This window comes from Rhipicephalus microplus, chromosome 2 (assembly GCF_043290135.1).
Source record: "Rhipicephalus microplus isolate Deutch F79 chromosome 2, USDA_Rmic, whole genome shotgun sequence".
NCBI lineage: Eukaryota > Metazoa > Arthropoda > Arachnida > Ixodida > Ixodidae > Rhipicephalus > Rhipicephalus microplus.
The window spans coordinates 234,232,068-234,254,912 of record NC_134701.1 but is presented as its reverse complement, the minus strand read 5'-3'; the positions used below and the strand labels follow the sequence as shown (position 1 = coordinate 234,254,912).

Genomic DNA, 22,845 nt, shown 5'->3' with positions numbered 1-22,845 from the left:
ATAACTCTGTTACTCAAGTGTTGGACTATTGGTACCAGACAGTAGCTTACACCGCTTGGAAAGGCGCAGAAGCAACTCAGAAGTCTTTTTTTTTTGTTCAGCCAAGCACACTTAATGGGCATGGGAGAATGCCACAGACAAGAAATATTGAAAATCTTGGGTACCTTCGACAAAAAAATATCGGTCGGTTGGTCGGTCGGCCTGCCCGCCTGCCAGCCTGCTCGTCTGTCTGTCTGTCTGTCTGTCTGTCTGTCTGTCTGTCTGTCTGTCTGTCTGTCTGTCTGTCTGTCTGTCTGTCTGTCTGTCTGTCTGTCTGTCTGTCTGTCTGTCCGTCCGTCCGTCCGTCCGTCCGTCCGTCCGTCCGTCCGTCCGTCCGTCCGTCCGTCCGTCCGTCTGTCTGTCTGTACGTTTCTCTCTTTGTCCGCTCTTACCGATACCTCAAACAGCCGAGCTCATCCGCAGCGCCCATCAACATTTTAAAGATGCAGCGTTCATACTTCTGCGATTGTCAATTGAAAAGCAATTATTGCGCATATCTGAGGCACTATAACAACACGTAAATATTCTGTATGTGTGTCTTTTACTAGAAAAGGCATCCATAGGTAATTCTAAGGACCGTAGCGTTTATCACGCTGCGCTGACCATGCAACGCTTGCTCGAAAAGACAAGTGTTTCCAACACTTTGCTAAGACGACACGGTGGTGGCACCTACCCGTCTCCTTGCGTTCTGCACCTTATTATCACCTGCGAGAAGCACGCGCACGCCGCCGCGCTTCGTATTCCAAGACAACATGACACGGCAGTTCAGATACGGCTGATCGGCTCATATGTACACTCGTTCAACCCACAAGGTCCTTTCCCATCACATGACTCTTTAGATACGCCTTATAGGTTCATGTGCACACAAGTCCCTCCCGCAAGGTCAGTTTACACTGAGACAAATGATTACGCATAATATCAAACACGCTATCCTAATATTACACATCGCTTTTAGTATAAAGGAAAATGTGACATCGTATGCAGTAGGTTAGTATTTAGATGAAATATTTGATTCTTCAAAAAACGTCTTGAGGGTGACGAGTGCTCTTTTTTTGAAGACCTGCGACTCGCCATAAACTTAAGGTATCTTTTTTTTAGAGTGAAAGGCCTCCTATCTAAAAGCTGCAAAGTTGCTTGTAATACTTCTCGTTGTGACTCAAATTGCTGGCACGCGAAAAGCAGGTGATGTACATATCCGTAAGGGTGTCCACTGGAGCACTCTGTACGGCATCTTCCTCCACATATTTTTGCGCAAAAATGGCGGCTTGATGCAGCGTCTGACAAGACGTTGTATAAGTAGAGATGCCCAAGTAAGACGGCACTATTCGCATTTCCATGATCTACAAATCGAATGTAACTTGTTGTATTGAGATTGACGAAGCTTAAATGTAAGCACAATATCTCAATAGTCGGGCACCCAAATAAATACCTTGCTCGACGTCATGGAGATAGGCAGAGATGAAAAGGAGACACAACGCTGCGGGGAAAGCGCTCTTTCATGCTCATCAGTTGGTCGGTGGAAGCTGCTTCGGGCTTAATTACGGCTCCACCGGCATGTGTGTATTCCTCGTAGCCGCGACGACCAATCTCCCAAGACCAGAAGGGCATGCCTATGTTTGTCGCACTGAAAGACAGTAGCATTGGATTCTCATCAAGATTTCTGCTCAGCCAACACGCTAATGCTGCCGTTATTCTCCACCCTTTTACGTACAGCATGCATCAGCGTTTTCTCGCACAAAAGGCAGTCCGCTTTGTTTCTAGGCCAGTGCCCTCTGTGCGCAAAAACACGACGAAAATAAGCAAGGAAAAGAGACGAAAGGCTTTTCGAGCATCTTTTGCTGCCATGGTAGGGTCAGCATTTGTCACAGGTCGCTTGGCGTACTAACATCAGTAATCAGAAACCAGTGGGCTGGTTCCTAGACGGTACATACTATCGCGCGAGAGGGACTTCGTCTCTACTTCGCATGGGTGGACGTCGCAAGTGAGGTGCACTTCATGAAAGAAGCAACAAAATAAATTCAACAGCAAGTCGTTCTTGCCCCAAAGGAACACGCTGCAACAAATAGCCTTTGTTGTTTATTTTTTAACTATAGCTTCTACCGAAATGATCGGAGATATGTGAAGTACACCGTCCAAAATGCTCGAGATTGGTTTATTGCTCGGTGAACTAGGCGCTAAATGTTAATAAAGCACAAGAAGCGAACGCTATATAACTGAAACCTTACTGGACCGCTTTTTGATGGTGCTGTCTGGAAGCAAAAAGACACAATAACGTGTGTTTATACTGTGTAAACAAGGTTTACCTTGTCAGCAAGTTTCGTGTAGTGAGGGTGTTCTCGCACGAACTAGCAAACTTTTTCTGAGAAAGGACCTGAAAGGACCGAGAAATAAAATACCAATGACAGAGAATGTGCGATCAACGCGTGAAGAAATGTATCAACAAAAACGTCATGTAGAAAGCAAAAATTTATCTGGCATGGCGTCTTGAGAACCTTAAGCGTTTTTTTTTTTGTTGCTTGAATTCATTCTGTTCCTAGAAAAATATAGTGGTCTAAAGTTCGAGTTTTCAAATGTGATGAAATGTAAAAATAAAAAGAAACAGCACCTTTTCAGAGACGCTGATAGGCAATAGAATAGTAGGGTAAAATAAAATATGAAAACAAACCTAAAGTACTAAGACATTACAAACCTAACCACAGATATGGCGTCACACCACACAACCGCATTGCAAGTCCTGAGAGCTTAGGTCAAACGCGCATAAGAATGAACTCGAAGGTATAGGTCAAAGAAAAAATTGGGGAGTGTGTTCCAATGAGTATGTACAAGTAGACAGAAATCTTGTGAACACACTCTTCCTCTTCTCCTCTTCTCACGCCAATTTTTTTAGGGTGACCGTCTCATGCTGTCCCAGCTTAATATGGCAATTTGAACGACTACCACTACCACAACAAAACGACGCTAGTACAGTCCATGGTCTGAGAGGATATCAGGAAGGTTTCCCTGGTTCTTTTCTTTTTTTATTTTCAGAGTGCTATTCGCACGTGCTGTACTCACGGATTACAAAACAATTTTTTAGTGTAATGAGTCACATGTACAAGTGTGCAATTATTCGAGATAACAACGTTATGTTACGACAACTCCGATCTTTAAAAATAATTTAGGCTGTGTACGTTCTAGTAAAAATTACGCCAGCGTTAGTCGTTCTGAAGACGGTGGAAATATAAGTGCATTAATGAGCCCGAATTTGTCCTGCTTCAATATGTGAGTACTATGTAAGCTTACGTAATCCTCCATTATGACTTGCCGACCACTACTTTCCAACCATGCCTCTTAGCACCGGGAACCTTCCCGAATATCATTCGAGAGATTCCGTTGGTATCAAAATATAGCAATGTTTAGAACAACTGGTTAGCGGAACATAAGTAGCTATACACAACCGAAGACACAGTGTACTAAAGTCAGAAGAACAGCTCTGCCAGAGAAATATACTGTCTCCGTTGCGTGTATGCACTTGCATTTTCAGATGCGTCGTTGCTCGTTCGAAGAACAAGGAAGGAGGCCTGAGGGTTTCAGACGGGGTTCCCAAAACGGTTGACCGGTGAAAGGGATGAAACGGCCGAGGCAATCACGACTCTTTGCAATACACGGCGTATTTTTGATGGGATGGGCATGTGTACACGAAAGAAAAGAAAAAGAGAGTCCTCCAAGAAATGACGAGTGTACTACCATCAGTTCAAGCTGACAGATTGTCAAACGCAGCAAGAAGAAAGTTCGGTGTCCCCCCTCCCAAAAAAATAAAAATAAAATTGTCGAAGCACACGTGGCGGTGACAGCTGTGTTTTTTGGTATTCTTGTGGTTAGCAAAAGAAGCAATGCCAACGACGAAACAGCCATGGATGTATCATATACGTCCTTCTGCAGGCGACACGCAAAACAATGGCACGTCGTTCTTTTTAGTGTTTTTCATCCTATAGTAATATGGGAAAAATAGGACTACTATAATGAGTATACTGTTGATGTGGGCTCTCTGAGATAATAAAGAAGCAAGAATTATTATGTGATGAATAAAGATAGATTGAATCTATGCACTGCAAAGTACTTTCTCTGTCAGTTTTTGTTTAACTGCGTAAAAAGTTTAACGTGGTAGTGTGTGCAAGCGCAATATGTTCGCTTAGAAGAATTTTAGCATTGTATTCTCTTCCCAAGTTAAAAAGAACGCATATGAATATATGGGGAATTATATGTTAGGGCGCTTTGCTTGTCCCTACCAAGATTTGAAAAATTCAGTATCGGAGATTTGGGATAAACCTTCGATAACCACATTTTCCCTGACATACACAAAAATTACGTATAAGTTTTCATCGTCGATATGCATCTGTTTGCGTGGTAAAATGAGAGGTGAAGTGTTCGCACTTCATTCTGGCGTGTGTTTGCAAGTGAGGCGAGGCGTATGGGAGTGAGTGAATGAGTGGGTTAGTGAGTGAGTGAGTGTGTGAGTGAGTCAGTGAGCAACAAAAAAAGCGTGTACAATGTCGGTGATCTTTTCTTTACATGAACTTCCTGGCACACGAGGAAAGTCGTCCTTTTCCACTTAGGCTCAACACTCGTGCAGCGCCGTGTCACGCTAGAATACTGTGTAAATAGGTCATTTCCCGGGCTGCACTATCCTTGTAATATCACTTTAGCGATACCGTAGTGTCCAGAACATGGCCCTGGCTTCTTATCGATTTCGGGTTATGACCATCATTAGAAGTATTCTTCGCAAAACTGACTGGCTCCCAGGCTACATGTGAACGTATGCAACGCATTGCTCCTTTGTCTCGGGACTCTCGCGTGGACCTCGAGTTCTCAATGGAGGAACTAGAAGCGGCACTGTCAAGCTGCAGGCGCTCTTCATCTCCAGGACAGGATGGTGTGACATAATCAGCGCTCGGAAACCTTGAGGAAAAGGTGCGCCACGTGCTACTGAATTTGTACAACGAGTCTTGGAGTACGGCACTGGTTCTATAAGAATAGTAATGTATCCACTCAGTTTTACTTCTTAAATATGGTAAATTCTCTGTAGATTTATTATCGTACTGACTCATCACTCGAATCAGCTGCATTGAGATGGTTATGGAAAGGATGGTGCTGTCGCGCTTGGAATGGTACCTGGAACAGTACAGCCTCTATCCAGATGCTATGACAGGTTCTCGACGTGAGCGTTCCTCGATAGGTGACGTAACTGACATTGTGACGTTTGTCCCACATAAAGAAGCCATTTTAACATTAGGTGTAGTAACGCAATTTTGACACGGACACAGAGGATAAGACAAAACACGACACTCGCTAGACTCGCAACTAATATTATTTCTACCACCTCATGTTTAGCCATAATCCCTAGCGACACAGAAAAGAACTACGAACATAGAATCATTGCCAAAAAAAACTTCTGTGCACACTCGAGTGATAGAGAACGATAGATAAGCTTAGACACCTTTAGATTATATAACAAATCACAGCCCCGGGTATCATTAGGAACAATGGCATGGATTCTGTGTCAGGCATGGGAAAATCTTGAATATTTTAATGTTGGCATTTCAAAACCACAATAAGGGTGAAAGAAATGAAATAAAAGTACTTGTTGAGGCCACTCGCTGAACGATGGACAAACAGTAAATACGTGTGAGAAAAAAAAAGAAGGGAAGGGGGACATGCTATAAAGCTAACATATTTGCATTGCAACACCAACAAAGAACCAGGCGTACTTTAAATGACCATAAGCAACGGACTAAGTGTTTATAAGTGCTCGTAACAAATACAGTTTTAAATGATGAATCAATGAACAGCAAAACAAGGTTTTTCGAAAAGTTTTTATATTATCTTGGTTTGAGAAGATGCGGAATATACTTAGTAATTCTGACCAGGGTTGTTGTGAAGTGCGAAACCCGTACATGTGATCAAGAAGAATGCTGCGCCTCGTGAAGAGCTACAGTTTTTGTATAGTACTCTAGCAGAACTTGCCCATTGAGTAAGTCGTGAACAATGCCTAGATCTCTGCGGGTACAAAAGAGGCAAGCAGGCAAAACAGCATAAGCTTCAAAGGTCTAACACCATAAGTATATGCTTGTGCAAGGATGCAAATGTCAGCGCTGGATGCATAGCACCGCATTTATAACCCGGAAGCTCGTTGATAGCGTCTTTTCGCCTACGGCCCACGCCTGCGAATAAAAAAAAACGCTCGTCAAGCTAGAGTGCTTTTCCAAGGCTCGGCTTGTCTTAAATGTGTGAGGGAGCTCCGTAATCTCCATGGCAGCCATTTGGTCGCGGCACCGGTCCGTTCCGCAGACCGCGAAGAGAGAGAAGGAACGCGTCTGTGTCGAGGCTGATAAAAGCTGGTCTGATAGATGTGGCTGGGAAGGCTATCCTGTGCTAGAGAAAGAAGCTAGGTTATAAAAGAGGATAGGGTGGTGGGATGGCCGCCTTCCTTCTTGAGGTACCTGGGGAAGCTGTCGTCTCCTTTAATCAACCAAGACAGAATGAATAAACAAAGTCTGCAGATCCTTCTTGTAGACAAAAGTGGCAAATTTAATTAGCGCATCGTTGCAGACACCTGCTATTTTACACCTCAAGAACAGATGACCATAGTAAAGTTTCTAACATACTGTTTGTAAATTGAAACGAAAATTACCTATTGAGAGAGCCGGAACTAAAAGACTTGCTTCGCCCGTTTCACGGCGTTTTTGATTGTCTGGCGCAAATGCGTGGGAAGGTTCGCGTATAGAAGGGAAGATTGAGTAAAGTTTAGCTTTGTCATCCAGGTCACCCATCAAAAGCTCAACACCGGCTGCCTACACTTTTGTTTGTTTCGTGAGTGTACCTATCAACACGTTACAATTTGCGCTCTCATGAACTTTCCTTGAGTGAAGGGGTGAATGCTCAATAAGTTTGATCTGACGGCAAAATCAATCGACAGGTTGCAAGCACACCTTTCATGAAGAATGCAGAGAATTTTTACAAAGCAGTTAAAACACCATATATAATCCTTGTTCTAAAGGGCCCTAAAACTTGGCCGCGAGTCCTTTATCAGAACCGATTTGGCGTAATCACAAGTAAGGCTTGTATTGTGTCAATTAGAGCATGCTTACTGATAGTAAAGTCGCAGTGTCACTAGAAAGCAGTGCGTACAGTCAGTTTATCATGTATAAAGTACCGTGTTTAGTCGAATACACCGCGACCATGATTTTATGGCGAGGGTCGACAATTAATTGCATCGAGGAAGGTAAAAAATGCTATTTTGACATTTGATTGTGAAGTGATGCTCCACTAATGGTGACTATCCGCTAAAAAAAAAAAAAAAGGGCTGGCGTTACATGCCAGTAAATACGGTATATGTAAGCACCTTCCAATGAATGCATTTGAAAGCGAGAAACTTCACAACTAATTCATAACAAATGTTATATAGGTTTAGAAACGACTGTTGCGGGCGTTATTATATTGAGTTCAGAGTGCGAGCGTGAGGTAATTAGGAGAGATGTGGATGACCAGAATGCTCAGGCTGACAATAAGTTGTAACGAATTGAAAACAGACGCTTAAAAAAAAGAGCCGCTCGAGGTAATTAGGAGAGATGTGGATGACCAGAATGCTCAGGCTGACAATAAGTTGTAACGAATTGAAAACAGACGCTTAAAAAAAAGAGCCGCTCGTTACACATTGTGCTCACTTCGTAAATGAAAACATTTTCGCAAGTATATTCTATTTACTTAGTGTAACCTACAAGAAAACAAACTTGAATGTATAGGCGCAAAAAAAAAGCTAGATGGACTTAACAAAGACGTTCATAGCCTTCCACTCTCCTCGGCCTTCCGGTATTACTTCCCGCGCACCTTTATAGTACCGTGCCTTAAAAATGCCTTTAGAGAAGCAGCGGCGTAATAGGAAGTCTTCATCGCCTTCCACAAGCAACTAGATATCGCAAATCATCGTATTTTAGAGAAGATAGCGTACCGTCACGATCACCCCTTAAGAAAACGCGTCTATTTTGTAATAATCAACACTTACAGAAGACTCGGTGTGCAGGTAATGTTCCGTCTGCTACAGAGAACGCGAAAGAACGTGCCGGCTATAATGACGGCCGTTTGTTCTTTGTGTCTTGTCACTTCCACAGTTAGTATAAAGTGTAGCCACTGATTGCGGCGACGAAATTCCTAAACGAGCTGCGATAATCGATGGCACACGTGGCTTTCTAAACTTATTTGAAGCCGGAAATTTTGTCTACGTGAGAACATTAGGAAAGCCACGCAGCTGAAAATATACTCTCGCACTACTTTTCTTCTGTGTTTTTATAGGGTGTTTTGTCACTTTCATGAAACAGACATTCCTCTACTTCCGGTAAACGACATGGTGGATGTCTGTAAAATGAGTCTTATTGAGAAAAGCTCGCTGTTTTCCTTAATGCGCTCCTAAATTATTCTTTCCCCGGTTATTACCGATGCAAGACATTGACAGTGAAGTAAGAAAACGTGTTTTGTCAATAAAATACCATCCCAACCTCTATACTTCCTTAATGAAGGTACATATATGTGTCTTGATTAAACGCCAGCCTTAATGCAGGAAGTGCATCGATGGCGTCCCCGTTATTCATGCACTTTACTTTCGTAAGTGCTGCATAAAAAAGTAGAATACACCCCTTTTTCGCATTTAAATCGATAACTAGCGCCGATTTCGCAAATTTTAAATAAAGTCACTAAACTGGCAGCGTTGTATTTGTACTGCTAATTTCCCCTGTCTCACGGGGAGAGTAGACGATGTGTTGTCTTTTCCCTCTTGGGTATCCACACCTATATTTCTTCACTACTCCACTTAAAGTAAACATTTCGTCCATTAACAATAATGGCGGCGCATGTGTAAACAATTTTTAAGAATGGCCTATGTAATTCATCATCCGCAAGAAAGAGTGGTTTCGGAGAGCAATCGCTCGAAAATTTCAACTCGCTGGTGCTCGCAATGTTTTTCCCTTTAACGGCCCTCTGTCTTTTATAACATTTAAGGTTTGTCAGTCACCTTTCTCATCCAGTGTATATATGCATTTCCTTCTGCAGTGGCACCGGAGAGCCTCGTAGTCTCTGTACCAGATGTCTACGCCATCCGAGGAAACACTGCCGTCATACGTTGCCACTTACCGACGTCAGCGAGAGATTACGTTTCGGTGACGTCATGGATACGCAGTGATGGCCTCACAGTAGCCAATGTGGCCACCCTGGCACCACAGGGTAAGTGTAACGGCCTGAACAAGGATTCAATGACTGAGTGAGAGAGGCGAGCGAAAATGATTTGTGTAGAACTCAACTATATTGGGCGGGGAATATAAATACACAACATCGAGTATAAAGCGGACTTACGCCAATATAAGTAATCACTAACCACCATTATATCCATTGTATCAGTGAAACTATCGAGAAGTTACCAAAATTTGGCCAACATCACCCAGTGCTGGCAGAAAATATTTAGTGCTGAACGCATGTGGGTACCTACATACAGAAGTGTAGCAAGGGGGTGGCAAATCGGGCCCGTGTGCCCCTTCTCCGAAATTTCTTTCGCCATGACATAGAGAGCGAAAAATGACCATTTAAAGGATTTCCTTTCCGAAATCAAGGAGGGCTCTCCTCCCCTCATCTTCGAAAAAATTTCTTGCTACGGGCCTTCCCACATTGGATAGTTTAATTGGATTGTCTTTGGACAATAAATGCAGTGTTGAGCGCATTCCCTCGTCTCCAGAAGAAATAATGCGAAAAGCTCTCTAAGGTAGCGTAATGACTACTTCTTACATACATAGTAAAAAGACCTTAAAAAAGCTCGCTTCCCTAAAACACAACGTGGTTAGCGCGGGATAGTTTGTAAATAAGTGCGGTAAAGTACGTAAGCAATCAACGCATGCTTTTTATATTGCACTAGTTTTGCTCGAACTTTCACAATGACAACTGGCCCTTTCCGTTGTATAGACAAGTGCTTGTCTCCTACTATATACATGAAAGAAAATAACTGACACCTATTCACGCTGCTGTAGTGTGCTCTTTGTGTCAGTTCACGCACACTGCCTGTAGTGTGCATCTGTCGTCTTCAGAGCGCCAACATTCTTAATGTGTCTACCTAACAATAACACTACGTCGAACAGACTCATATATCGAGCGTTATGCAGGCTTCCTCTGCAGCCGAACAGCGTTACTGAAACAATAATACGCGATACTAAGAGAGCACAACACTCTCCACGCAGCAGCAGATTGTTATTGACAGCGGACGGTTGTTGGGCAGTGTTTCTGAAAGAGAAGCTTCTGGAAGACTGGCTTCCGATTTTTGTTCAAAGGCACCCCCGCCATGATCATTGATCTTCTCGGTCCGTCTCACCTCGAAAAGAGCGTCTCGAAACGAGCGCCGTAATTAGGTGTTTCTGCTCCAAACGTGGAACGCTCAATCGTTACGAGCGAGACGGTTCTGTTTTGTTTCCCTTCTTCGTCCTTGTACGCTTGTCTCTACTTCGTATAACAGCGGTGCGCTGCTGGTTTCCGGCAATCAACTTCGCGCTAACCTCGATGGCTACAGCAGGCGTGTCGCGCGCTCTGCCGGTTTGCTTGTTCCGGGTCCAACGAGCTGAGAAAATGGTCCGCAGCCTTATGCCCAGCGAGGACTCGCAGGCACAAAGTGTTCCGAAAAAAAAAAAGAAATCAATATCGAGAATCGACCAAGGGTAAAGCGCTCGATACGAGGCTGGCATTATGATTGACGCCTCGTCTTATAAAAGCTGATCGGTGCTTCGCTTTTGTGCGATTCCTTTTTCTCTTTTTAGTTGATCTTCATATTTACCGTGGCTGGCCTGTCCGCCGAAAGCAATTCGCTAGATCTTGAATGCAACTAAGAGTAAGAAAAAAAAGAAGACTATAGCTATGCATCTATAAGCATATTTGGGGCGTATAATAGGTGTTTATATGTAGGAAAGAACTTCCAAACAGCGTCTCTCGCCGACGTGGAAGCATAATGAACTCAGTAAGAGTTCAATGCACACTGAAAAAATTTGCTTGTTTGAAATAACCGAGCAAAAATACATGTTGTGACGTTTGTTAACTGAAAAAACACGGCTGTAAAAGAAGCACACACTGATTTATGCACATATGTGCTAACAAAATTGGCTGTAGAACGTGATTTATTGAAATATATACTTGAGGCCGCATACTAATCTGAAAATGTTCTTATGTCTTCTAATCTATCCAAGGGTTCATCACCGTCCCCTAAATGCCCTGTTACAGGGATCTCATAAAGCTGTTGAAAAAAAAAAAGTCACTAAAACACATCATATCCCAGAGAAGCGAAAGTTTACACAACATAAAAAAACCAAACACACACAAAAAACAAGAATAACTGAGCAAATAATGCAGGCTACTGCGAAAAGGAACACGTTCATGAAAACAAAATATCTTGCTAAGACGTGCTAGGTGAGACATTTAGTCCAAACTAAACAATACAGGCCGTCAAAATTGTGTCAGTGTACATCGAACATTCACTTTTGTTAGCCTAAGTTTAAATTCAATTTATAAAATGTTGCTCCACAGAAACCCTCATCTTTTACTATGCTGCGATTACTGAGTCGGCCAGAAATTTTAAAACGACACACTTATTTTTAATTGCGACTTCGGAACTCAGCTGTCAATTTCAGGCAAATGTGGATCACTTTAGCGAAATAGATATGGAAGCCCGCTGCCTCTTTGTCGCCATGCCCATAGAGGCAGCGAATTCCAGGAGGGTACCGTAATTAGGAAACCTTCCACCTATAGAGCAGAAACCGAACATATACCCTGATACCATCTCGCAAAATAAACATTAATTTCTCTACCCGCACTTTACACATGGCTATTGCAAGTCCACTCTATGTTGGAGGAGGAACTATTTCAAAATGTTGCAAAAAATGGCAGCATATCACGGAGTGAATGATGGGGAGTGGGGCGAAGCATTCGTCCGTCCATTCGTTCTTGCTTCCGTCTGTTCCTGCGTACTTCTGTGCAACCGTCCATGCATCCATCCACCCGTCCGTGCGTGCGTCTGTTCATGCGTCCGTCCCTGCGTTCGTCCATGCATCCGCGCCTGCGTCCGTTCATGCATCCATCCATGCATCTGTCTGTGTGTCCGTTCGTCCATCTATTCAGCACTCCAAGTACCACCATCTCGCATCTTTTCATCATATATTCTCCATATAGAAGCACCGCCATCCAGCGGACATTTCAAGAACTAAACGGGAGGTGGCACATGCACACTTTCTCACGGCTTGCGCTTCGGGTTTACTTCCCACCTTTAACCACCTCGAGTTCATGGTATATACTAGTTCACCGTATTCATGGCTATGCGGCCCAACGCTCACTAAACCTTTCTAAAACCAAGGAGGTTACACCCAGCGAGTATAACGTAGCAAGCCTTTCTTGTCAGATCGTGCTCAATGTATATGCCAATAGCTGCTAATGGGGACCGCAGCGTGCGCGTTACCTAAAGGCCGAATGCTCCCGTCTCTCATTCCCCCTTAGCAGCCATTACCATGTGCATTGAGCGCTATCTTTTATCGTTAAACAACGCACAGAAGAAATCTCTCACCGGAACCACCTTGGAGGTCAAAATCGTAAGGACCGCTATTTCGGGTATGTGCCCCTGGTGGTTACGTACTACGAGAGACGCACAAGCCACGCCATAAGAAGCTTCGCCCCTAAAACATGAAGCCAATAGCATAGCGGAGAAAGTAACCATTGGCGAGAAAGTAATCATGTGTACATTTGGCACTGCGTGAGTGGGCGTTTGGTCTGCTAATTATGGGCCACAGACAGATACAATACCAAAAGCTACGTTCCAGCAACAGGAACTGACAAAACGAGAGTGGAAGCTTTCAGTCTAGCTGCCTCACGTGAAGCAGATATAGGGACCTGTATGATGATTGATTGCTATATGGGGTTTAACGTCCCAAAAACCACCATATGATTATGAGAGACGCCGCAGTGGAGGGCGCCGCAAATTTCGACCACCTGGCGTTCTTTGACGTGCACCCAAATCTGAGCACACGGGCCTACAACACTTCCGCCTCCATCGGAAATGCAGCCGCAGCAGCCGGGATTCAATCCCGCGACCTGCGGTTCAGCAGTCGATTACCTTATACCGGTATCACACGGGCAATTTTAATCGCAATCAGTGTCGATCTGGATTAACTACGATCCAGATTAGGTGCTGCTACACGCTTACTTTTAATCACGATCAGGCGGGATCGGGATGAAGACTATCGCGACCCGCCCATCGCGATCTGCATGAGAGATCGCGATTTCACTGTCGTCTGCACCCCCTAGCCGAGCTTGTTAAAAGCACAATAAACAATAAACAAGAATGTGTTCATAAAAAAGAAATTCTAAAACTGTTTAAATAGGAACAATATTTGAAGTATTGAATATTTTAGGATTCGCATCGACCGCATGTAGCTATGGGAGAAGCAGCCGGCAAGCAGACGACAAGCGGTCTACCGTTGCCTTCGGCGCTTAGTTCAAATTTCGTCCCGTCGTAGCTGTTGAAGCACCTCGAAGCAAACTCATTACGAGTGTCGCAAGGCTTTCAACTACGTCGCAACGTACGCGCACTTTGTGGTCGAACGAAGAGACCTTTACAGTAATTGCCCGCTGGCAGGAGCGGCTGGAACAGACTTGAGGAGCTGCAGAAGTGACACATTGGCTCGTACAATGGGATCGACACTTTGCTGCAGCTACACAGCTTCGAGCGGGGGCCGTCAGAAATAAAAGCGAAGGTTAATGCAATACAGTAATACAGGTAAGCGCTAGGAAAATTTTATTGAATGATGGATTTGTGAAATTACTATTGTAGTGGCATGCGAAGTTTCTGATGTTCGAGAGGTTCTTGCACGATCTAAAATTGCTGATAAAGGGCTCTATAAATATACCGTACGCCGAGTTTTGTCAGTGGCATGTTTTACGGCACGCAAATGCCACCTGAGGCATTCACCTGACCCAAGCTCAAACCGGATTAGCTTGGGACATGTAGCAGCGGTCATAAAGTTGATCGCGATCAAGAAAACTGATCCGGATATCCTTGATCGCGATTAAAAGTGTCGGTGTGACACCGGTATTAGCCACTAGACCACCGCGGCGGGGCAGGACCTGTATGAGGGAGCTTTGTCTGTGGGGCTCGTTCACTGGCTCATTTTATTGTAATTGAGTATATATCACACCTGTGAGCACTTCCAAAGTGTCTCTCCGGTAGATGCCTTCACTTTCTTAGTCCTATAAATGAAGACATCACACCATAAAAATGCTAATACGTTGAAACGACAAATAAGGTGCAGACGCTAGTCGAGGCAGTTAGAGTTTAGCCATAGGCTGCTTACGAAATGCACAACGAAACTGGCCTGACGAAAGCTCCAGACGACGAAGCTTCATATATCATTGGCTATGTTCTCCGACGGCGAGCCACTTTCAGTTTGGTAAACTTGACTTCTGTTGAACAAGCAAGTAAATTCCTCCCTCCGCCTCCCTGTCATACGTATGTAGAATAGAAAACCACAGCTATATCCGTGGGCGACCTCTAACAACGAAGAAAAAACTTATCGCATCAAGGCTTATTGGTCGAGGAAGATTGATGAGCTTACGTGGTGCAAGAATTCTCGCTAGAGCAGTAAGCAGCGTGCAAGTTTTGCGCAGAACACTAAACGTAGCCGTCAGCACTATAGTGATAGGTCAATGGTTAGAGTGACCGATGTTCCCGGGCGCGGAGTGCGCGACGGGGTGCCACGACACTGTTTTTAGGTAGAGTGGAAATATTTTTATACCAAGTACATCAATCTGCCTACAGTATTTACATATTTAAAGCGAAATCATGGTACATGCAGCAAAACGTCAATTTCTGGTCCCATTTTTTGGTGTACAAAACAAAAACGGAAAAATAGAGGCATACTGCGGGATTCTGGAGTCTTAGCAACAGAAAAAGTACGGTTAATAGGATCAATAATAATCTGGAAATTCTCGGAGAAACATTCCACGGCAGCCTATTTTCAGAGACACGATCCTAAACGAACAAAAAGTACACCAATTCATAAAAAAGGGAGGTTCAAGGGACGCAGCCCAGTAATCAGTCTAAGTGGACTACGCAACAGCGGAGAACCACAGGGGAACGGATGCGGTCCGTCGACGAGATTGCCGGCATCCCTCCGATCCAGAACAACTACATCACTTCTCTATGTGAACAACTCGCTGTCTACAAAGAGCATCACACACTTATTATTTGTCTTTGCAAGCGTGACACTGCGGCCGAAGGCTTTCGGAGAGAAAGACACTCACTTCAATGTACTGGCGATACGGTCGTTTCGTGCAGCTCTGGCAATCGCTTTTACAGCTTGCCATATCCCTACACTCATCTACAGAATTCAAAACTTTCATCTGTACATTCGAAATACGAGAAGGCCATCGGAGGGATTGAAAGTAGGACGCTGGCAGTAAGCGAGAGTATAGTGTCGAGATAATGTTACGAATCCAGACACACGTGGTTTACGGAAATTGGAAGAGTTGAAAGTTGCACGCGGTATGATTAGTGAGATATATATTGTTACGCAACCGATGAGATTTAACCATATTGCGCGGCGATGACTCACTTATTAGAGAAAAAGCAGATGTAGTGCGCCAAAAAACAGCTTTGCGATAGCATTAAGCTTTATTCTTTTTCTTTACTAGAGTGACGCTACGTTTAGTTTTGATGTATTGCAGCCATTGGGCGACTGCTGTTATGGCCACGTTCTGCAGGAGCTTTTAGCTACAGTGGAAAAGAATGGTGTTGTTTTTTTCAAATAATCCTAAAAGCTACGAGTGGAAGAAATACGGTGTACGCGAGTATTTTTGAACATAAAGTAGAAGGGAGCTTCATTATTTAAGCTTGCTGTAGGGAATGTAACATTTTTTTTGTTAACCTAAATTCCCACAAGGTATCTGATTAGCTCGTCTAGTGCGAACACTAAAACAAATGGGAGAGTCTGTAGCAGCTGTTCGTGTGCTCCTTGATTCGCTAGCCATCTGCTTTCTGGAAAAAATACGGCCGTCAGAAAAGCTGAGCTAGCGCACTTCAATCAGCGAACTTCGCTTCCAAGCGCGCAATCATGTATACTATAGCGTGTACTACCGGAATACGTCAATGAGTGGTCCATTTTATTTATTCATTTTTTCCGGTTCTCGTAAGGTTTCGCACATTAAACTAGCTAATTAAGTTGGCATAAGAAGTCAAAGCTATACTTTTTTATACTAAAACATACAAAGATGATTTATTATGGCCGGCCGGCGATAGTTCGCTTTATCCTGATACTCTGCGTAAGGCAAAGGGGCAGGAAGAAAAAAAAGCGATCAAAAGTGACTTTGCGGGCAGAAACAATTTAAGCGTATATATAATAACAACATGGCACGATGTATTTACTGGAGTTCTATACTTTTTATGAAACCTATCGCAGCCCTTATAGCAGTTTGTGTTCGTGTATGATCATACATTGCTGATAAAACGCAACTTTCATTAGGCGTTGCCACATCTATTCCTGTTAGCGTTAGTTTCACTAACACTTCGCAGCATTGCGCCTTCACAAATATATTTCCTTTCAATCTCAACGATGACAATTATTACTTACGCTATGTTGCAAATGCTATTTAATAATTTCCCATGCCCTACTGCCTCCAAATAGTATTCTGTAGCCTTATCAAACTTTCAAGTAATGAGTCAGCATTCAGAATCTTTAAATTTTTTCTTGGTATATGTCTTGAGCGTTCATCAGAAAACCTAAATTTTGGCATGCCAGCACTTGCACGGTTTACATGAAAAGTGCTAGAACGCCCTTATATTGTATTCACAAAAAGGGGTTCAGATTAGTAGAAATTTGTTCTGCCCTGTAATAGACACACACAGTGAGCATCGTATGGAACAGATAATTTAGAGAGCGAGTGAACTTCCTGCACGGAAAAAAATAATCATGAATTCTAATCACGTGCTTCTCCAATTTTATTAGGAGGCTCTGAGAGCAAGTACGTGATGCTGCCGACAGGTGAGCTGATTGTGCATCAGGTGGCCGCCTCTGAAGCATTTCACAGCTACCGGTGTCAGGTGCACGACGGCCTCACTGGTCATAGCCACCTCAGCAGCGCTTCCGGAAAAGTTATTGTTACAGGTGAGTGTGAACGCATCAGATTGTAACACGTTTAGGATACGTATATATTATTATGCCTACCCCTCATGTCTTGTCTTACCAGGAGCCTTGAGTAATCCAGAAATAAATATAAATAAGTAAATAAACTCAGTTATATAGTTGAATAAAATGAACACACACTTCTGGGGAGATAAGTACAGTAAATTATTCGTTTGTGCAAAATAAGTCATCATCAAAACAATGGTAGTAAAGAAATCAGGCTCTCATAAGTACACTGAATAAGAAAAAAAAAAGACGGATGTGAGTGACTCTTTTTGGCTTGTTTTGACTTGCCAGGCATATGATTCTGTTTGAAGAGACTTGTGAACTCTCTGTGGGTCCAGTAATTTTTCTAAGAGAGTGAAATTAACTCTCAAAAGAGATAACGTGCCTCTAGCAAGAAGCGAGTATAAGCTGAGAGTGGGAATTTGCCAAAAAAAAGTGAAAGGACGTCTTGTTTTGGTTTCCTACAGTGTGTCATAGTACTTTCATTTCTAAGAGCGTGGCAAAGTATTAGTGAAAAAAAAGGCACTTAAAATATTCTAGGTATTCTATTGCAAATCTCTTCAGTGCATTAGTGCGAACAGTAAACCATCTTAATAAACATAAATGAGGTCAACTACTCGCAGCAAAAAAAAAAAGAATGCAGCAGGAAAGAATCCGTGAAATGAGTTCGACTCCTTGCATACAGTGTTGATGGTTCAGTTTATACACAGATGAGTCATCCTCAGCTTAATATTTGTACGAGCTCTTTCTACAACCCCTCTCTCCCCCTAAAAAAAAAAGTCGTCAGAGAAGAATTTTTCCATAGTTTCCAGTGAACACGTTTAAAGAAGTTGTGCAGCCGTACTCAACGTTTTAATGAAGCATCACATGTGACGGTGCCATTCTTGAGTGCTTATCTTTTTTTATTCAATATTCTGTAGTAGCTCTCCTCTCAAAGGCGGGAAATCATGCCATTTCTGTCTTTCTTTTTTTTTCAGCAAACATATAAAAAAGGTAGAATACCTGCGAGCACTTATATTATGTCACGGCTAATTACCCCCTGCCACCCCCACCCCCAAATTAAAGAATGTATGAACTACGAAAACTGTATATTGCCACCAACAATTGACAAAAAGAACAGATTCGAAAAAATCTGCACATTGTCGACGCGAAGTGAAAGAAAATGATCTTGTTGCCCTAATTTTCACGTAGACGTGCAGATGAGCGAATGATTGCGGGTTGCTGTATTTATATAAAAGAAAATGAAAATGAAAATAAATGAAAATTTGCGGGAATCTAACCTTTTGTATCTCATCAGGTACTGCCGAATACCTCCGATTCATAGGCTGATGGGGATATATTTCTTTATTTCTTTTTCCTATACTCACCTCTCCGTTGGTGTTACCAATACATGCTTGAACGTCAATTTGTCTTGAAACGCGAGTGCACTTGCGAATTGTATATTTGAAGGCATTCATAGTGTGGTACCGCTATCATATTTTGTGCGAAAAATTATTATTTGTCTCTCGCTAATACTATATACAGCATCTACTTCTCAGTTGTCATGTAATACTCGCAGATTATAGACTTAAGTGATCGCATGCAAATAGGTTCCTCTTTATGCGACTATTCGAACTTATGGGAAGCTTGAAAACTAACTACTGAGAACTTTGCACGAGCGAGACTGCACACGTGTATTTTTTTAGCCCTGACGTGTTTTTCGTTTGTTTGTATTGGTATGAGGCATTGGTTTTTTTTTTCGTACATCTTAAACGTAAAAGTAGAAGAGTGGATCTGACAATAAGATTGATTGATTTACACAATGTACTTTAGTGTTCTTTCTTTTACGTTAAGACGGAATCGGGAATCAAAGGATTCAAAAAAGTTTGCATACAAATAATACAGACGCCTACTCGTCATAGCGGTGATCCATCATATCCTAGAGGAACAAGGCTGCCACCATGGAAATAAGGCAGTGGTGTGTTTCTTTTATTTTCAGCGTAATTGAGAGCGATGACCTGCCAGGAAACAGCGTAGGAAAAAAACGAACAGTTAAAACTTCCTAACAGAAACTGTTTCTTTTAGAGTGGCTGAAACTCCGGATATGTAATAACAGACAAGTCAGCAAACATGTCCTCTATAACGTTCACGTATTCACCAGCACCTGGAAATAGATTTCGGGAAAAACGTTAAACACTACCGTTCAGCACTCGAAGAACAAAAAAAGCAAAGTAAAATCTATCGAGTAAGCACGAACTTTGATCACGTACATACACATTGTTCAAAGACGACGCAGCTTTCAGAGGTCGATATGTGAGAAGGCTGCTCGGACGCAGAAGGCTGCTACTTGATCGATCACTCAGCTTCTGGCAGATTCCTTTTATGTTCTTTGTATAGTTGACTTATTCGCCTTAAACACGATAAGCACGTTATTAAGTTAGTTGTAGAATGAACGATTGATTACTTCCAAGTTTCCTACAAGCTGACCAATCAGGTCGAAGTGAGCGCAAATACAGTTTCCGTCAAACTGGCTTAATAACGGGCGTGGCTGATTGATATGGCCTTTTAGGAGCATTCGAATCAGCCACGGAAGAATGGACGCATGAATACAGGTAACGCAATGCAAGGGTGATGGTATGAAAGATCGAAGGTGTCGCGTAGTTGTAACGGTGAACAATGCCGCAGTTGAACAGGTAAATATTGACCGGTGTTTTGTGACCGTGTGCTCAGTAAGACAACACTCACTGTACGAAAGACAGCTGGCTATCATGTTCATATGTTGGTGGGAAAACTAATTCGCAAATCTATAGCGTGTTTGCTACTAATGTGTGAGTCACGGTACGTCCCAGCACGATCCCCCTATAAGTTACATCCGTTGCTGAATGTACCTCACTGGGGACAGTCGACCTCACGGAAGCGATCCGATTCAAACAATTGAAATAATAATAATAATAATAATAATAATAATAATAATAATAATAATAATAATAATAATAATAATAATAATAATAATAATAATAACAATATATCGAAAGCAGTTATTAGACCACTCTGGTCACGCGCTGCCGAAGATGTCCACTGCCACCGCGGGTGTCCATAAACACGACTCCCGAAATTACAAAACAATCTTATTACCAATGACACAGTGGAGCTCAAACCCGGGTACGCTGAGAGCGAGCCCAATATTCTACCACTGAGCTACGCCGGTGCTTGTGACTTGTTGTCAAACTTGCCTTAGGCAGGCTTCATGTCGGGAAAGCAATCGCGTTAGTATGACTTATGAAGCGTTTTAAAACATCGAAAGAACCACCAGTCGCCGCACAATGCGAATAGCGCTACGAGTGGGTCGTCCAATGCTCTAACCCATTACAAAAGCTTGTTGTTGTTCACCTTTTAACTGTGGCGCATACTCGCTTCAGGCACAATTCCACACAGTCACAAGCCACTGCATGAACAATTGGCACATATTTCCTTGCAAGTGTTTAGCGAATACTACGCTTCTCAGAAGAATGACGAAAAATAGAATAGTGAATGCCAGCCTACTACACAAACATTTTTATTAATAATGCCGTAGTGGGTATCAAGCAAGTGTGCTTGCAACAGTTAACCAATGAGTGTTTAGAAAAGGCTCTGAAATGCCGCTGTTCTAGCTTTCGTGGTGAGTGTGCCGCGCCTTCCACACAGGTGCAGTGTTTTTTATATTGTTATGATTCATTATTCCGACGTGTGTACAAGACGTTTACATTACATGTCAGCAAGAAAAAAAAACAAGAACAGTAGTGAGGCAAGCGAATAAAATTCAGAGCTGCAGAGTTTAGTAGCATCACTCTAGAGAAGGAATGGAAGACTCATGCCAAATTGAGGCACACTTTCGTAATAGAAGTACAAAATTTGTAAGCGTTTTCACCTTGATATGATATCACAGTAAAATAATCATTAGATTTCTTTAATGAAGAGGTGGAACAGTATGGATCAAAATTATGATGCAGCCAACAATATTCAGTAACACCAAAAATGTTCAAAAATGTTCTGTTCCATTAAGACATGGATTGGGTGTAGCGATACCACACGTAACAGTTGATCCATTTGGCGAAACCCGGGGAGAGCGAAAAATAATACTGCTGTTGGTAATATCACAGGGTTATCTGATACACGCCGTAGCTTGCTTTTTAAGGATGTGCTGGTGAATGTTCGTAGTAGTCGGCTTTGTGTTCTTGTTTCAGATGACGTTCTTTTTTCTTTTTATTATGTTTAGCGGTGGCCCAAACTTTAACTGTAATTATTAGGCAGATCCTACGTATCTTGGCCATCAATGTAATGCGGAGTGTGCGGATAGAAGATGAATGTGTTTATTTTTTATTGTGCGAGACGTTATGAAGTGGCGCTAAACATATGTACAAATCCACGCAAAAACATACCTTAAAGTGCCGTATATGTTGCGTAATGACACCACAGTTTCGTAATGACACTGACAGCAACACGAAAAATAGAACCAGCAGGAGCAGTAAGCTGACATGAAGCGCTGTTATTTGCGCAGGTGCGCGTGACTATGGTAACTCTACAGACTGCTACACAAATCAACTTCGGCGGATGGCACCTAACTTCAATTTACGCTAACCCGACATGACGGCTTTATCACAGGAGTACATATGTAATATTTATAAAATCGGATATTCAACACTGCAACCACAAGTCATGTTACACGAACATTAGGGTCTTTTTGAACAAAATATTCAATACAACCAGAGCCATGCCATAGACCGTCTCCTATGTATACACTCGCACAAAAAAAAATGAGAGGAACGGAATCATCCTTTCGTGAAGAATCGCAAAACGACACCTCCCCCTAAAGACTGCACAACTCACCGACTACCCACAAATAGAATTCGAAACAACACCTGAACTCGACGAACCCTTCACGGAGTATGAAGTTCGGGATGCATTGCACAACCTGAACAGTCAATCGTGCCCCGGTCCTGACAAGGTAACCAACCACCTTTTGCGAAATTTAGACGACCAAGCCATCACACTCACAAAAGACATGAACCACATGTGGAAAACCAGCCAGGTACCTGAACAATGGTCCACGGCCACGGTGATCCTTCTCTCAAATGCAGGTAAACGACTAAACTTCGACAATCTACGCCCTATCTTCCTAACCTCATGTATAGGAAAAGCAGCTGAACATGCCATCCTAAGTCATGTATCGCGTTACGTAGAGGATCACGAACTCTTTCCATTGAACATGGTCGGGCTCCGTCCACACTTATCAACACAAGACGGCATGCTATTACTAAAGAAACAAATCTTCGACTCGAAAACGAGAGATGTCCGTGGCATCATTGCCCTAGACCTCACTAAAGCATTCGATAGCGTCTCCCACCGCTTTATACTGGAATCCATTGCCAGCCTCGGTCTCGGTAAAAGATTCAAGATATACATTTATTGTTTCCTACAAGACCGAAAGGCCAAGATTCGAATATCGCAACTTACATCCGACTCTTGTACATTAGGTTCCAATGGGACACCACAAGGGGCAGTCATTTCTCCACTCCTTTTTACCATAGTAATGAAGGGACTGTCTGACAAACTCTGCAAT

General features: G+C 42.8%; 1 protein-coding gene across 1 annotated transcript in view; it reads left to right on the top strand.

Annotated features, from left to right (window-relative positions):
• The window catches only part of LOC119183352 (cell adhesion molecule Dscam1-like), a 184,746-nt gene that overhangs the window by 43,451 nt on the left and 118,450 nt on the right, over positions 1-22,845 (top strand). Inside the window, exons 4-5 of the mRNA XM_075877327.1 lie at positions 9,121-9,291; positions 17,085-17,243. Of these exons, the coding sequence (XP_075733442.1) occupies positions 9,121-9,291; positions 17,085-17,243 (330 nt within the window). The remainder of the gene's footprint in view (positions 1-9,120; positions 9,292-17,084; positions 17,244-22,845) is intronic.